Source organism: Chiloscyllium punctatum, chromosome 42 (assembly GCF_047496795.1).
Source record: "Chiloscyllium punctatum isolate Juve2018m chromosome 42, sChiPun1.3, whole genome shotgun sequence".
NCBI lineage: Eukaryota > Metazoa > Chordata > Chondrichthyes > Orectolobiformes > Hemiscylliidae > Chiloscyllium > Chiloscyllium punctatum.
In genome coordinates, this window is record NC_092780.1 from 42,102,119 (window position 1) to 42,119,196 (window position 17,078).

The following is a 17,078-nucleotide window of genomic DNA, read 5'->3' on the forward strand; positions in this document are numbered from 1 at the left end:
AGGATTCATATACACCTGCTGAAAATTTCAGCCTGTGGTTCATTAAGCACAATCAGTCAAAAACTGGGATTCACAGATTTTGGATAGAGTATTGGTGAATGACTACTTAAAGGTGGAGGATCCTTCAGGAAGAAGAAGTGTGTTTCGCTTAAGCGCGCACAAGCAAGAGAAAACCATCTTCACCTAGTCGCTAGTCACAAAGCTTGTTAAACTTTAAATGGAAGGCTCTTAAGAGCAACTGAAGAGGAAAGCACAAGACTGCAAGTCAGGGATAAATGAGCAGAGGACCTGCTCTTGGGTAGATTGCTACTACATAATGATTGTGTCACAGTTTTACAATGGCAGTATTCATGGAAATAGTGTGACAGAGTTAACTGATAGAATCAGCAAATTCAGAATCAAGTTTCTAAGTTACGGAATTCAGAAAATGTCATAGATAGAGTTATAGAGTCCTACAGCACAGAGACGGCCCAAACTGGTCCATGCCGACCAAAATGACCACACTTACCCCATTTCTCCCTGCACTTGGACCATATCCTTCTAATCCTTTCCTATCCATGTATTTGTCCAATTGCTTTTTAAATGTTAATGTATCTACCTCAACCACATCCGTTGACAGCTCATTCCATATCTGTAACCACCCTCTGTGTAAAAATGTTGCCCCTCAGGTTCCCTTTTATTCTTTCCCCTCTAACCTTAAATTGATGCCTTTGATTCCCCAACCCATGGAAAAAGACAGTGCATTCACCCTAACCATGCTTCTCATGATCTTACACACCTCGATAAGACCCCGGGCCCCCCTCAAGTCTCCTTTGCTCTAAAGATAAAAGTCCGAGCTTGTCCAACCTCCCCCTATAACTCAGACCATTGATTACTGATACCATTATTGTAAATTTCTTCTGCACTCTTTCCAGTTTAATAACATCCTTCCTAAAGCAAGGTGACCAAAACTGAACACAACACCCCAAGTACCACCTCATTTAATAAGATTTATCCATGTATATATGCCCTTATTCACCTGGATCGTTGTGGTTATGAATCAAAATTACCTATCTTAGTTGATCTAAGTATTTTGAGTCTTTATGAAGTCAACCAATGCATGTGACCAATGGCAGAAGCAGAATTTGTGTAAGACTCCATTACTGAACTCTCAGTAGTATCATCAGCACAGCTTTGGAACTGTTTCCCAAGAAATTAGTTCTTTATTTTTTAAATGTGCAGCTTATGCTATCAGCATTGCACTTTTAAAATTTTCATTTAATTTGAATCATCTGCTTGTCTTCTAGGCCATATGGCCTAAAGGTTGTTCGAAAACACCAATCCATGTTTAACCCTCTCTAATAGAATGAAGATGCTTTCCTGTGCTATCCTGTCAGACGAGCAGTCTTAAGATGAAACTGTGTGTGTGAAGATTTCTAAAGAAACTAAAACAGGGCTGCTGATCTCTCTTTATACAGTTCAACACTCCACTAAAGTAGCATCATATTCTTCAGCATAAATCTTTAAACTTAACAGGCAGATACCATGTCCAATGCAATTTCTGAAAGGATTTGATCATCTAGATTATAACCTTGTGACACCTTAGTATTAATTCAGCCCACATCGAACACTGTGCATTTAAATATGTTATATGTCATGACAAGTTTATTATCATTCTTGAAGTTTTGGTGCGATAAATGGAGCTAGATAATTATTTCCATTACCAAATATGTATTGACAATGTTAGAATATTTGGAACAGTGCTTTTCAGTTCTTTTCCAATTGTGATTCCATTTTGAGACTTGAAAATTTTCACAATACTTTTGAGAACTGAGAGCAAGAATCTGTTAGAGTACAACTTGGTTAGTGCTCCACAGCAGTCTTTGACCTTTAGCTTGTGACCCCTAAATTTAAGCTCACTGGCAAGCCCTGGTTTTGATGCTGAGACTTTTCTTTTGACTCAGGAGCTTAGCAGATAGTTACATAAAGCCAATATTTAGAAAACTGACAAATTGCCTAGTGAATTACATCCTGCAGGTTAGGCCATAGAGAAAGCAAAACCAACCATAGCTTGGTTCTCCTGAAGCAAGAAAAACAAAGTCAATATTATTCTTTTTTATGGGGTTATAAAGAGTTCTGTACACTGAAAACTACTTCGAAGCTTTTCACTTTAAGGTTGATTCAAAATAGTTGTCACTTTCAAATCCAAATATTTGAATGCTGGTGACTTCACAAACGTCAACAATTTTTTTATTATATCTTTGTTAGGAATGAATGAGTGAATGAACAATTCTTTACTTTGGCTCTACTGATGAAAAAGTTATGCATTTTTATTTGTGTTAGCCTTTGATGTTACTCTACTGATCATATTCTACTTCTGGTTATCTTCTGTTTGTCCATTAACTAGTAAGTTGTTTCTTACTGTACTTCTGGGGTCTCCTTTTCAGTTTTTGAATGACTTTGTATATTTTAGTGACAGTGATCATACAAGAAGAAAAATCTGATCTCACTCATGCCATATTTCCAAAGCCAAAAGTAGCCATTAAATGTTGGTAGACATATTTTGTGCAAAATGGTTAGGAATAGTAAAGGTGGGATCAGAGAAAATTTAATCCATTACTATTTTAGGTTTATGTGGGGTCCTCAATGTCAATCATATATATGTTAGATCAAAATGTGTAACTAATCGATGCTTTTTTTTGGACTTTGCTTCTATGCATGTATTATATGTAAGTTAGAGCAGTGAGGGCTTGTTTTTTTTTAAATGTCTTGAGACCAAGGTCCCATGTCCACTGGATTCTTCCTAGCTTTGGTACAGCTGCTTCTAGATGTAATCCATATGCTTTAGACAGCTTTATGTGCATCTGCTTCAGACACTGTGCCTTGGCTATGTTTTTGTACCATGATTTGCTGGTGCACTGGCTTTGCTGCTTGCTCACTGCTTTTTTTTGTTCTTTGTTTTTCATCTTCACAATTTTTTTATACCCTTTTCCCCTTTTTTATCATTTATTCATCACTTGGAAAGGTTGTCAAACACTCCCAAGTCGTCCTCGAGGTTTGATTTGATTTTCTTTTTGCCTTTCTCCAGTTCATTCTGGACAGCATGAAAAACGTTTTTTTATTTAGTTACTCCCAATGAAAGCAACCAATAGGATTGTTGTAGAGGACAACTTATTTGACAAATAGTAGCACAGTAAACCGTGATTTGGTTTATAAATTCTCTTTCTGGATTGGTTGTAATAGTGAACATTATGGACATATTTTGTCTCACTGTATTGATGCCATGTTTATCATAATGCTGTTGTCTATTCTAATTATAGTTTTCTACAAATAGGCTGCTGAATTTACTAACATTACAATAGTCAGTACACTTCATTTAAAGAATATGGGCTGGTCCTAAGCAAATGAGGAGGCAGTCTGTAAATGGAAGCTCTTTTTATTGTTCTTCAGTTCTTTTTATCAATTTTAGTAACTGCTTAATCTACAAAGAGAATTCCAGAAAACTTTACTATTCCTTCTTCCCTAATCTGTCTCATTTCTTGTCCCTCGTATATTTATGTACACTTTACTGATTTCTGAACCCTGCTAGGATCTTCTGCACAATTTTGAAAAAAAGCCTTTGAATATAAAATAGGTGACATGCCTTAGATCTAAATGGATTCAGATTACAGAATATTCATATAACTTTGAGAACAATGACTACAGTATATGTCCCTATCCTTATGACCCCAGAGATTACAGCATCACACAACCAGGCACTTGTGTTAGGCAATTCATCACTTAATTTATGCAGTACTGCATTGATGATGACTGGGTTTGAAACTGACTTGGATCAAAAGAGCCAGAGATTAAATCCTTGAGATTTGTCTCTGTTCCAAGCACTCCCACAAATAACGTAACACAATCGCATCCTGAATTGTTTCATATAAGTTCAAGAAACTCGAAGAGCAACCTTTACACAGACAACTGTGTATGACTGAGTCATTAAAAGCCCTTGTAAAAGTAATCATTACATCTGCTGTTTGAAACACTAGTAAGGACGTCACTGAAACAAATTATAATGTTGAATTGCTAGCCAAATCTAAACTAGATGCCTTGGTAAATTACCCATTTTTACTGTGTAATTTGTAATTTTTTTAATCAGCTGAATGTTTATTTGAAAGTGTTGTTTTTCATGAGAAGATGGTTAGCCTCACAATTACTGTAAAAATACAACTGGCTATGCCTTAATTATATCTTAGCTGTGTTACAATCTTTTCAGTGCTGTTGGCGTTAAATTCAGGTTAGGAATATTTTTGAGAATGCAGTACATTTTCTTGTTTCAATATGCCTACTTTTAATATTAGTATGGTGGCAAAATGACATGCTATAAAATTGATTTACTGCATTTATAATCCTGTGAAAAGGAAATATAATAGGACAGTGCTTATGGTAGAATACCAGGCCAATGATGAAGAATAATGTTTAATCTTGTACCCTACTATAATAAGGAGGAGTGAACTGTGTGCATAACTTAATTTGCTCTTCTAAATCAAATCAAAATCTTCTTAATATATATATTATAAGTCTGTTTTACACTAAATAAACCAAAGTTACATTAAAGTACAGCAAAGTAACACTTTACATTTGCTAGGTTACTAAATTACCAGTGCAGTCTCATAACATTAGGTAACCAATGAAGAAACATACATTTCCCAATGCTCTTGATGTCTCACTTTCCTCCTCCTCCTCCTCCTCCACTCATCACCTCCACCACATCACCACTAACAAGTGTAAAATTCACCAAACATGCTGTGATGATGTTGGTTATCTATGCTGCAATTCCTGCCATTTCATTATTTTGCATAGTTTACAGATCACATCTTTGGAACATGTTCACTTACATAGTTTGGGACAATTTCTGTGATCAAACCTATCTGGATAGCACCAGAATAAGCATTGTGCCTATTACTGGCCCATGTCTTATTTGGTTTAAGTGAATGATAACCAGGTTTCTTTCAAATAGACCTGTTAAATCACAAATCTATCTTTGCCTAAATTGGGATTGAAATATCAGTTTATTTCTGCCAAACGTTGCAAATCTCTCTGTCTCCCATCATCTTTGTTTGCAGTTTGTATATTCCCCTCAGGACTGAGCAACGATCTATTTAATTGAATCTCATAGCTTTTGTGGCCAGCTTTATGGCTTGTATGTCAAACAGTTAAATATTGCCTTGCATTCAAACTGGAACTCCATTAACAAACACATAGATTTGGACCCCCATTTACCAACCTCTCAGAAACAGAACCAGAAACGATATCACCCACCATAACAAACCAGATTACATAAATAGGAAGCGGGACAGAACACCAGCACTTCGCCGGAGGCTCACTGATGATAGCATGTTGACGAATCATCTGAAAACAACCCCCGCACCACCACCACCACCACCCCCCCCCCCCCCACCAACCCTAGCGAGTATACCGACAGCCTGAGCTACAAATCTTCTCCAAAATCTCAAACATTGTTAAAATAGTGCATAAAGAGGTTTGGCACAGGGGACTGGTGCACCAAACATTGCATTCAGCAGAATGTGAAGCTGAGTCAAAGCAGTGATATTTTACTTCCAGGATCTTTGTGAAAATATTGAAAAATTAAATGTTTCAATTTCCATTTCTTGTTTGACATAAATCCATAGTGAAAGACTTCAAATTCAAAATGCTTGTACATTGTATAAGTTGCACATCAATTTGACAGGTCACAGAAGGCTGATATATAGGAAGTAGCACAATATTTACAACTATCCAAAGAATATTGTCAGATACTATCTGACCTCACCCACCCTAGCTAACGGCAGTAGCAGTTTTGGGTTACTGTTCAGTAGTTGAGTTACATTTTTGGAATCAAATTAAATCCCCATATTTTCATCTAATACATAACTAGGATTAATTAACACTGTCATTTTCTGTAAAATAAAGACATCCCAATGCACTTTTTTGAAAGTGATTTTCTTGTGAATCAAAAAAATGCTCTCCTCCACTCATGTACCAGCTAATTAATGTGAAAGATGCTTTAAGCAAATGTGTTTTTAATGGGTTATGAATATTTTTGGTTGTACCAAATAAATCAGGATGACACCATTTTAAATGATAGTTATGTGGCACAATACCTAAATATAAAGTTGTTCTCTACCACCATACTCCTATAGGTGTTTTTCATATAGTTTCCTACCCTGGCATTATGTGTGTTTTACCCCTCATGCATCCTGTGCACTACAGGTCCAGCGACGTGGGCAATGGCCACCTCCAAACCGGACATCATGATCATCCTCCTGAGCAAGCTGATGGAAGAAGGAGACATGTTTTACAAGGTGGGACAAACTAGAAATTAATTGGTGTTAAGGGCCAAACAGTACAGCTGGCCGAGGCATTCCCCTTTACCTCTATGGTATCTAAGATTGTTCAAATTATCAACAGCTGTATAAGTTAATTTTCTGCTTTATTAATGTTTCTGTCATTTCTCTTCCTTCAATTTCCTTAAATTTTATAATCTTTCCTTCATTATGTTATCATGCTCCTTTGCACTGTATTTCTTGAAGGCTTCTGGAGAGAGATAGTGTCACTTCAAATTGTGTGGCCAGCTTTCATCTGAAATGACATCACTCTACATTTGGCTGCCACAGTCAAAAGTCAAAATATTGGAATGGGCCTTAGATATGTGCAAAAAGTGCCTGATCCATTACTACCATATCTTTCTTAATTACATGCACACAAAGAACAGCCTTAATTTGTGCTCATTGCCAGTGTCCAAATTTCCACTTGCACTTTCCTTGTTGGAAAGAAGTTGAAATGGCTTTTTAAAGTATATAAGTGAATCATTTCGGGGCTGTTGTGGTGCAGAGGTGGTATCCTTACCTCTGGACCAGAAGGCCGGGTTCAAGTCCCACCTATTCGAAAGGTATGTCGTAACATGTCTGAGCAAGTTGATTAAAATATCTGTAACTGAATAAATTAATTTTTAGATATTTAAACAATCATTTAAATTGTAATTTTAGAGTGCCTTTAGTTGATAATGTTGTTTGATGAAACCTGCTGCCATTTCTTCAAGTAATTCTGTGCTTCAGAAATCCTCTATATCAACTTACTATGATGTCAATCTTGTTCTGTCAGTGGCTGCCTTTATCGTGTTCCCATTTTGCAGCAAAATTGAGGGAGGACAGAATCATACAAAATTTGAGGTTTAATGTATCATTTTTTCTTGCTTGCCAAGTATGCAATATTTTATCATACCTTTCTCAGATTAGAATTAGAATTCAAATCCCAACAGTGTGGAAACAGGCCCTTCAGCCCAACAAGTCCACATCGACCCTCCGAAGAGTAACCCACCCAGACCCATTCCCCTATCTTATATTTGCCACGATTAATGCATCTAACCAACACATTCCTATGGGCAATTTAGCATGGCCAATTTCCCTAATCTGCACATCTTTGGACTGTGGGAGGAAACCGGAGCACCTGAGGAAACCCACACAAACACGGGGAGAATGTGCAAACTCCACACAGGCAGTCACCCGAGGCTGGAATCGAAGCGGGTCCCTGGCACTGAGAGGCAGCAGTGCTAACCACTGAGCAACCTTCCAGCCCCAAATCATACGTTTCAAAACAATTTTCAATTGCTAATATACATAATCCAGAATAATCAGAATGAGTTTTAAAGAGCTACCTGTACTGAGTGAGTGTAAATTTAGGATGGTTTGTTGCTTTCCTGGTACTAGGATTAAGGATGTCTCTAAACATTTCAAGCACCGAGGGTAGGCACGGTGGCTCAGTGGTTAGCACTGCTGCCTCAGTGCCAGGGACCTGGGTTCGATTCCCGCCTCGGGTGACTGTATGGAGTTTGCATATTGTCCCTGGTGTCTGCGTGGGTTTCCTCCAGATGATCAGGTGCTCCGGTTTCCTCCCACAATCCAAAGTTGTGCCATTCAGGGGAATTGGCCATGCTAAATTGCCTATTAGTCAGGGGTAAATGTAGGGGAATGGGTCTGGATGGGTTACTCTTTGGAGGGTCAGTGTGGAGTTGGTGGGCCAAATGGCTTGTTTCTGTACTGTAGGGAATTTCATCTAATCATATTGTTAAAGGTGAAATTGAGAAGCCAGTAATTATTTTCACGTTGGTAGGAATGACATTTTCAGGGAAAAGATTAAATCAGTACAGAGTGAATTTAGGAAGTTAGCTAGAAAATTTAAAAAAAATTAAAAGTTGTAATTTCTAGTTTACTCCCAATGCCAAAACTCAAACAAGGGAAGAAAAAAAAGGTAAAAGGTAATTAATCAATGGCTAAAGAGCTAAAGAGATTTAGGGTTTTGGAGAATTGGAATGTCTTTTGGGATAGAAAAGACCAGTTCAAAAAGGGCGGGTCTAACCTAAACTGGAAAGGGACCAAATCTTACTAGGGAGAGTTTCTCATGCCATTAAGGAGGACTTTATACTGATAGTGACGAGAATTGGAGGAATTCTAAGTAGCAGTGTAAATAGAAGGATTGGGGAAGGTTCTGAATGTGAAGAGAGCATGTCATTTAGAAAAGAAAGATGAGAGAGTCAGAGAGTGTAGTAACTCTGAAGAACTAAATTGCATTTATTTCAATGCAAGAGGTTTTACAGGCAAGGCTGATGAACTCAGGACATGTTTAAGAACATGGGATTGGGATGTCTTAGCTATTACAGAAACATGGCTGAAAGATGGACAAGATTGGCAGCTCAATGTTGTGGATTTTAGATGCTATAGGAAGGATAGAAAAGGAGGCAAGACAAAAGGGGATGTGGTGTTTTTGATTAAGGAATACATTACTGCTGTAGCTAGGGAAGATAGTTCTGAAAAATCATCCAGTGAAAATATGTGGGTAGAAATTACAAAGAAAGGAAAAATCACTTTAATGAGATTGCGCTCTAGGCCTTCCAAGAGTAAAAGGTCAATTGAGAAACATGTATGCAGGGATATATATGTAGGCATAATAAGGTTGTATAATAGGGGTTTTAATTTTCCAAACATTGATTGGGAAGTGACATTGCAGTTATACAGGACACTGGTGAGGTCGCACTTAGAGTATTTTGTTCAGTTTTTGTCACCTTGCTATAGGAAGTTAAACTGGAAAGAGTGCAGAAGAAATTTGCAAGGACGTTATTTGGACTCAATGGTCTGAGTAATAAGGAGAGGTTAGACAAGCTAGGATTATTTTCTTTAAAGTGTAGGAGACTGAGGGGGGATCTTGTGTGTAAGATTATAAGAGGCATGGATAGGGTGAATGCATTCAGTCTTTATTCCAGGGTTGGGGAATTGAGGACGGGAGGGCATCAGTTTAAGGTTAGAGGGAAAGGAATAAAAGTGAACCTAAGGGACAACCTTTTTTACACAGAGGGTGATACAAATCTGGAATGAGCTGCCAGCAGAAGTGGTTGAGGCTGTTACACTAATAGACAATAGACATGAGGTGCAGGAGTAGGCCATTCAGCCCTTCGAGCCTGCACCTCCATCCAATATGATCATGGCTGATCATTCCTAATCAGGATCCTGTTCCTGCCTTATCTCCATAACCCTTGATTCCACTATCTTTGAGAGCTCTATCCAACTCTTTCTTAAATGAATCCAGAGACTGGGCCTCCACTGCCCTCTGGGGCAGAGCATTCCACACAGCCACCACTCTCTGGGTGAAGACGTTTCTCCTCATCTCTGTCCGAAATGGTCTACCCCGTATTTTTAAGCTGTGCCCTCTGGTTCGGCACTCACCCATCAGCTGAAACATGTTTCCTGCCTCCAGAGTGTCCAATCCTTTCATAATCTTATATGTCTCAATCAGATCCCATCTCAGTCTTCTAAACTCAAGGGTATACAAGCCCAGTCGCTCCAGTCTTTCAGTGTAAGGTAATCCCGCCATTCCAGGAATTCACCTTGTGAACCTACGCTGTACTCCCTCAATAGCCAGAATGTTTTTCCTCAAATTTGGAGACCAGAACTGCACACAGTACTCCAGGTGTGGTCTCACCAGAGCCCTGTACAGTTGCAGAAGCACCTCTTTGCTTCTATACTCAATCCCTCTTGTTATGAAGGCCAGCATGCTATTAGCCTTCTTCACTACCTGCTGTACCTGCATGCTTGCCTTCATTGACTGGTGTACAAGAACACCCAGATCTCTCTGTACTGCCCGTTTACCTAAATTGATTCCATTTTAGGTAGTAATCTGCCTTCCTGTTCTTGCCACCAAAGTGGATAACCATACATTTATCCACATTAAACTGCATCTGCCATGCATCTGCCCACTTGCCTAACTTGTCCAGGTCACCCTGTAATCTCCTAACATCCTCATCACATTTCACCCTGCCACCCAGCTTTGTATCATCAGCAAATTTGCTAATGTTATTGCTGATACCATCTTCTATATCATTAACATATATTGTAAAAAGCTGCGGTCCCAGTACGGATCCCTGCGGTACCCCACTGGTCAGTGCCTGCCATTCCGAAATGGAGCCATTGTTTCCTATCAGCCAACCAATTTTCAATCCAATCTAGTACTTTGCCCCAATACCATGCGCCCTAATTTTACTCACTAACCTCCTGTGTGGGTCTTTATCAAAAGCTTTCTGAAAGTCCAGGTACACTACATCTACTGGATCTCCCTCGTCCATCTTCAGAGTTACATCCTCAATAAATTCAAGAAGATTAGTCAAGCATGATTTCCCTTCATAAATCCATGCTGACTCTGTCCTATCCTGTTATTACTATCCAGATGTGCCGTAATTTCATCCTTTATAATAGACTCCAGCATCTTTCCCACCACTGAGGTCAGACTAACTAGTCTATAATTTCCTGCTTTCTCTCTCCCACCTTTCTTAAAAAGTGGTATAACATTAGCCACGCTCCAATCCTCAGGAACCGACCCTGAATCTATCGAACTCTGGAAAATAATCACCAACGCATCCAGGATTTCCCGAGCCACCTCCTTCAGTACCCTTGGATGTAGACCATCAGGCCCCGGAGACTTATCAACCTTCAGACCTAACAGTCTCTCCAACACCAAATCCTGGAAAATATAAATTCCCGTAAGTTCAGGTCCTTCAGCCACTGTTACCTCGGGGAGATTGCTTGTGTCTTCCCCAGTGAACACAGATCTGAAGTACCCATTTAATTCTTCTACTATTTCTTTATTCCCCGTAATATATTCCCCTGTTTCTGTCTTCAAGGGCCCAATTTTAGTCCTAACCATTTTTTTTGCCTTGCACATACCTAAAAAAGCTTTTACTATCCTCCTTTATATTATTGGCCAGTTTACCTTCGTACCTCATTTTCTCTCTGCGTATTTCCTTCTTAGTAATCCTCTGTTGCTCTTTAAAAGCTTCCCAGTCCTCAGTTTTCCTACTTACCTTTGCAATGTTATACTTTTTCTCTTTTAACTTTATATGTTTCTTAACTTCCCTCGTCAGCCATGGCTGCCCATGCCTTCTCCTGGGATCTTTCTTCCTTTCAGGAATGAACTGATCCTGCAACTTCTGCATTATACACAGAAATATCCGCCATTGTTCCTCCACGGTCATCCCTGCTAAGGTATTGCACCATTGAACTTTGGCCAACTCCTCCCTCATAGCTCCATAGTTCCCTTTATTCAACAGAAGTACTGTCACTTCCGACTACGGGCATTTGGACAAATTCATGGCTAGAAAAGGATTAGAAGTGTATGGGCCAAGTGCAGGGAAATGGGGTTAGCGTGGATTGACATTTTGGCAGGTATGGGCTGGTTTGGACCAAAAGGCCTGTCTCTGTGCTGTAGGACTCTTAATACTGGGGCCACCATACTGTTTGGATGGTGAAGAATTTGTCAAATATGTTCAAGAAAATGTTCTTTATCAATATGTGGATGCTGCTCCTTGAGAAGGAGCAAAATTAGACTTTCTTTGGGCAATAAGGCAGGGTAGGTGACTGAAGTAAAAATGGGGTAACACTTTGGTCTAGCGATCATAATTCTACTAGTTCAAAATGCTTACGGAAAAGGAGAAGTCCTCCAGAAAACTGGAAGTTTTTAATTGGTGTATGGCAATTTTTAATGGTATGAGACAAGAACTTTCAAAAGTTGATTGGAATAGACTGTTCACAGGTAAAAGAACATCTGATAAGTGAGAAGCATTCAAGAATGTGATGATGAGAGTTCAGTGGTGTTCAGTTTCTGGTAAGGCTTATAAGAATAAGAAATAATGGATGAATAAAGATATTGAGGTTCTAGTCAAGAATAAAAGAAAATCTTATTTTAGATATAGACAACTTGGTTGAATTGATTCTCTTAATCAATATAAAGTGTGTAGGAGCACAGTTGAGACAGAAATCAGGAAGGCAAAGAGGGGGTATGAGATAGCATTGGCAAATAAGGTTAAAGATAATCCAAAGAGATTCTCCAAATACATTAAGAGCAAGAGAGTATCTAGAAAGAGGGTAGGACTTCTTAAAGATCAAGGAGGGGACATGAAAGGTCCTTAGTTGGTAGGATTAGGGAAAATCCTAAGGCTTTCTATAGGTATGTTAGGAATAAAAGAATGACTAGGGAAGGAATAGGTCCAATCAAGGATAGTAATGGGAAGTTGCGTGTGGAGGCTGAAGAGATTGGGGAGGCGCTGAATGAATACTTTTCGTCAGTATTCACTCAGGAACAGGACATTGTTGTCGATATGAATACTGAGGCACGAATAAGTAGAATGGATGGCTTTGAGATATGTAGAGAAGAGGTGTTGGAAATTCTGGCAAGGGTGAAAATAGATAAGTCCCCTGGGCCTGATGGCATTTATCCTAGGATTCTCTGGGAAGCAAGGGAGGAGATTGCAGAGCCATTGGCCTTGATTTTTGTGTCCTCTTTGTCGACAGGAGTAGTGCCAGAGGACTGGAGGCTAGCAAACGTGGTTCCCTTGTTCAAGAAGGGGAGTAGGGATAATCCTAGTAACTATAGGCCAGTGAGTCTCACTTCTGTTGTGGGCAAAGTCTTAGAGAGAATTGTAAGGGATAGGATTTATGCACATCTGGATAAGAATGATGTGATCAAGGATAGTCAGCATGGTTTTGTGAAGGGCAGGTCGTGCCTCACAAACCTTATTGACTTCTTTGAGAAGGTGACGAAGGAGGTAGATGAGGGGAAAGCGGTAGATGTGGTATATATGGATTTTAGTAAGGCGTTTGATAAGGTCCCCCATGGTAGGCTACTGCAGAAAATACAGAGATATGGCATTGAGGGTGAGTTGGAGGTTTGAATTAGGAATTGGCTCTCTGGAAGAAGACAGAGGTAGTAGTTGATGGCAAAGGTTTATCTTGGAGTGCCGTCACTAGCAGTGTTCCGCAAGGATCTGTTTTGGGACCATTGCTGTTTGTCATTTTTATAAATGACCTGGAGGAAGGGTTAGAAGGTTGGGTGAGCAAGTTTGCGGATGATACGAAAGTCGGAGGAGTTGTAGACAGTGAGGAAGGATATGGCAGGTTACAGCAGGATATAGAGAAGCTGCAGTGCTGGGCAGAAAGGTGGCAAATGGAGTTCAATGTAGCTAAGTGTGAAGTGATTCACTTTGGTAAGAGTAATAAAAAGATGGATTACTGGGCTAATGGTAGACTACTTGGTAGTGTGGAAGAGCAGAGGGATCTTGGTGTCCATGTACACAGATCTCTGAAAGTTGCCACCCAGGTAAATAGTGCAGTGAAGAAGGCATATGGCGTACTGGCTTTTATTGGTCGAGGAATTGAGTTCCGGAGTCCTGAGGTCATGCTGCAGTTGTATAAGACTCTGGTGCGGCCGCATCTGGAATATTGTGTGCAGTTTTGGTCGCCATACTATAGGAAGGATGTGGAGGCACTGGAACGGGTGCAGAGGAAGTTTACCAGGATGTTGCCTGGTATGGTAGGAAGATCCTATGAGGAAAGGCTGAGGCACTTGGGGTTGTTTTCTTTGGAGAAAAGAAGGTTTAGGGGTGATTTGATAGAGGTGTACAAGATGATTAGGGGGTTAGATAGGGTTGACAGTGAGAACCTTTTTCCACGTATGGAGTCAGCTATTACAAGGGGGCATAGCTTTAAATTAAGGGGGGGTAGATATAGGACTGATGTTAGGGGTAGGTTCTTCACTCAGCGAGTCGTAAGTTCATGGAATGCCCTGCCAGTAGCAGTAGTGGACTCTCCCTCTTTATGGGTATTTAAGCGGGCATTGGATAGGTATATGGAGGATAGTGGGTTAGTGTAGGTTAGGTGGGCTTTGATCGGCGCAACATCGAGGGCCGAAGGGCCTGTACTGCGCTGTATTGTTCTATGTTCTATGTTCTATGAAAGGTCACCTTTATGTTGAACGCCAGGAGATGGAAGAGACACAAAATGAATATTCATTGGAGAAAGAAATGGAGTTGAGAGAATGCAGAGAAATAAACTTTGAAGTTTTAAGAACAGTTCACATTACAGAAGAGGAAGTTCAGGAGGTCTTAGAGAATTTAAAGGTGGATAAATCTAAAATGTATCACAGAACATTGTGGGAAATAAGAGAGGAATTTACGAGATCAGTTGCAGAAGTATTTGTATCACCTATAACTACAGGTGAGGTGTCTGATGACTGGAGGGTGGCTCATGTACGTTGCTTAAGAAAGGTTGTCAGGAGAAAACAAGGAACTATAGACCTGTGGGTATGTTGTTGGAGGTGATTTATGGACATTTACAGAGGCAAAAATTGATTAAGAATAGTCAGCATGGTTTTGTGTGAGCAAAATTGTGTCTCACAAATATGATTTAGTTTTTTGAGGAAGTTACTAAAAAGCTTGATGATGGCAGAGGAGTAAATGATGTTTATTTGGATTTTAGTAAAGCCTTTGACAAGGTTCTGCATGGTAGAGTAATTAGTAAAGTTAGGTCACATGGGATTTAGGGTGAGCTTGCCAATTGGATACTTAACGGCAGGAGACAAGAGTAATAGTGGAAGGTTGCTTTTTGAACCAGCAATGTTCCAGAAGGATCGGTTCTGTGTCCTCTTTTGTTTGTCATTTATATAAATGATTTGGATGAAAATATAGAAGGTGTGGTTAGTAAGTTTGCAGACACCACCAAAATTGTGGGCATTGTACACAATGAAGAAGGCTTTCTAAGATTACAAAGAGATATTGATCAAATGGGTCAAAGAGCTGAAAAATGGCAGATGGAGTTCAATCTGGATAAATGCAAGGTATGGCATTTTGGTACAACAAACAATGGTAGGGCTTGTACAATTATGTTGTAGAACAGAGGGACCTAGGGGTGCAGGTATATAATTCTTTGAAGTTTGCGTCACATGTAGACAGGGTGGTTAAAAAGGTGTTTGGCAAGCTTTCTTCATTGTATAGTCGTTTGAGTATAGAATTTGAGAAGTCATGTTGAGGTTATACAGGACATTTGTGAGGCCTCTCCTGGTAGCTTTACCCGGATGTTGCTGGGTATGAAAGGTCTCAGTTTTAAAGAAAGGCTGGATAGGCTGGAACATTTTTTCACTGGAGCATCTGATAGAAGTTTATAAAGTAATGAGAGGTATAGATAGAGCTTTTGATATTTGTCTTTTCCTGAGGATAGGGGATTTCAAAACTAAGGCGCACACTTTTCAGGTGGGAGGAGAGAGCGAGATTTAAAGGTGAGAACAATGAGGCAAAGTTTATTTTAATTGGTTAGAGTCATTAGGTTGCCTTTCATTTAAACTTGTGAAGATCGAATTCCCAAAATACACTGAATACGCACCCTTAAGTGTTAAACAAAATTGCATCAAAGGACGAGTGGAATGTTTAAAGACAAACTGTTACCAAAACTGAAATTTAGCATTGTTCTAAGTAAACGAACATGGAGCTAGTCAGCAAGTTAATGTGATAACGTGGTGTTTCATACAGTGGTATGATGTGAATGTACCTGTGATTTCTTGCATCAGGCAATCTGACTACCTGAGAGTGCCAACTAAACATTAGGAAACCCTCAGGAATGTCTGCATTTTTCTCCCTTTATTTAGTACCTAATTAAAAAATATTAAAGGAAAGGGAACGATATGGAAGGGACATGGGAAGAGGTCTTTTTTTTTAAACTCAGAGCACCAACCTGTTGCAGAGGAGCCATGGGATAAGCCTACACTGTTCCTGTGCACTTTTCCACTATGGTAGTTGCAAAATAAAGGCCACAGGAGTATAGTTTTTAGAACACTCTAGCATGCTCCTTGGCACCTGATGTCAGAAAATCATCCATCTATTTGTCTTTTAAACAAGCCTGACATCTGATGGTTTCGCTTTAAACTTCCATTTCTTAACACAAAGGAGGATGAATCAGATAGGGAAAAAAAATCATTGCTTTTAATAACTGTACAGTTTATGTCATTGCCAGGATTTCTATCTCTTTGCTCTGGTGCACATCTTGGGCTACCTAAACAGACTTTCTGGTTTGAGTAATTTGCATGATTTGGATAGACTGACATCCTTTTAGGAGAAAGTGAGGACTGCAGATGCTGGAGATCAGAGTCAAAAAGGGTGGTGCTGGAAAAGCACAGCCTGTCAGGTAGCAACGGAGGAGCAGGAGAGTCCTGATGAAGATCTTCTGCTTGAAATATCAATTTTCCTGCTCCTCGGATGCTGCCTGACTGGCTGTATTTTTCCAGCATCACACTTTTTGACTATGACAATCTTTTGGAGAATTGAACATGTACCTGGATCTGTGGAATTTTACCTCACTCCACATTATGGGACCTGACAACAACACAGAAATTGTACTAAAAACTTGTACTACAGAACTTGTTGTGTCCCTAACCAAACTGTTTCAGTCCAGCTCCAAAACTGGCATCTGCCTGACAATGTAAAAAATTGCTCAGGTATATTTTGTGAACAAAATGCAAGACAGATCCAATCTAACCAATTACTGCCCCTTCAGTCCACTTTCAATCATCAGTAAAGTGATGGAAATGGTCTTCAACAGTACGATCAAGAAGCACTTAGTAAACAATAAGCTGCTCACTGATACCCAGTTTGGCTTCTGCCAGGATCTCACAGTTCCTTACCTCGTTGCACCCTCTGTTCAAAAATGGCCAAAAGAGCTGAATTCCAGAGGTGAGGAGAGAGT

At 39.6% G+C, this 17,078-nt stretch overlaps 1 protein-coding gene across 15 annotated transcripts in view; it reads left to right on the top strand.

Moving 5' to 3' along the window:
* LOC140465920 (protein TANC2-like) overlaps positions 1-17,078 on the top strand; it is a 1,065,959-nt gene that overhangs the window by 1,013,178 nt on the left and 35,703 nt on the right. For all 15 annotated transcript variants that reach the window (XM_072561864.1, XM_072561863.1, XM_072561859.1 and 12 more), the window contains one exon: positions 6,238-6,329. In XM_072561864.1, the coding sequence (XP_072417965.1) occupies positions 6,238-6,329 (92 nt within the window). The remainder of the gene's footprint in view (positions 1-6,237; positions 6,330-17,078) is intronic.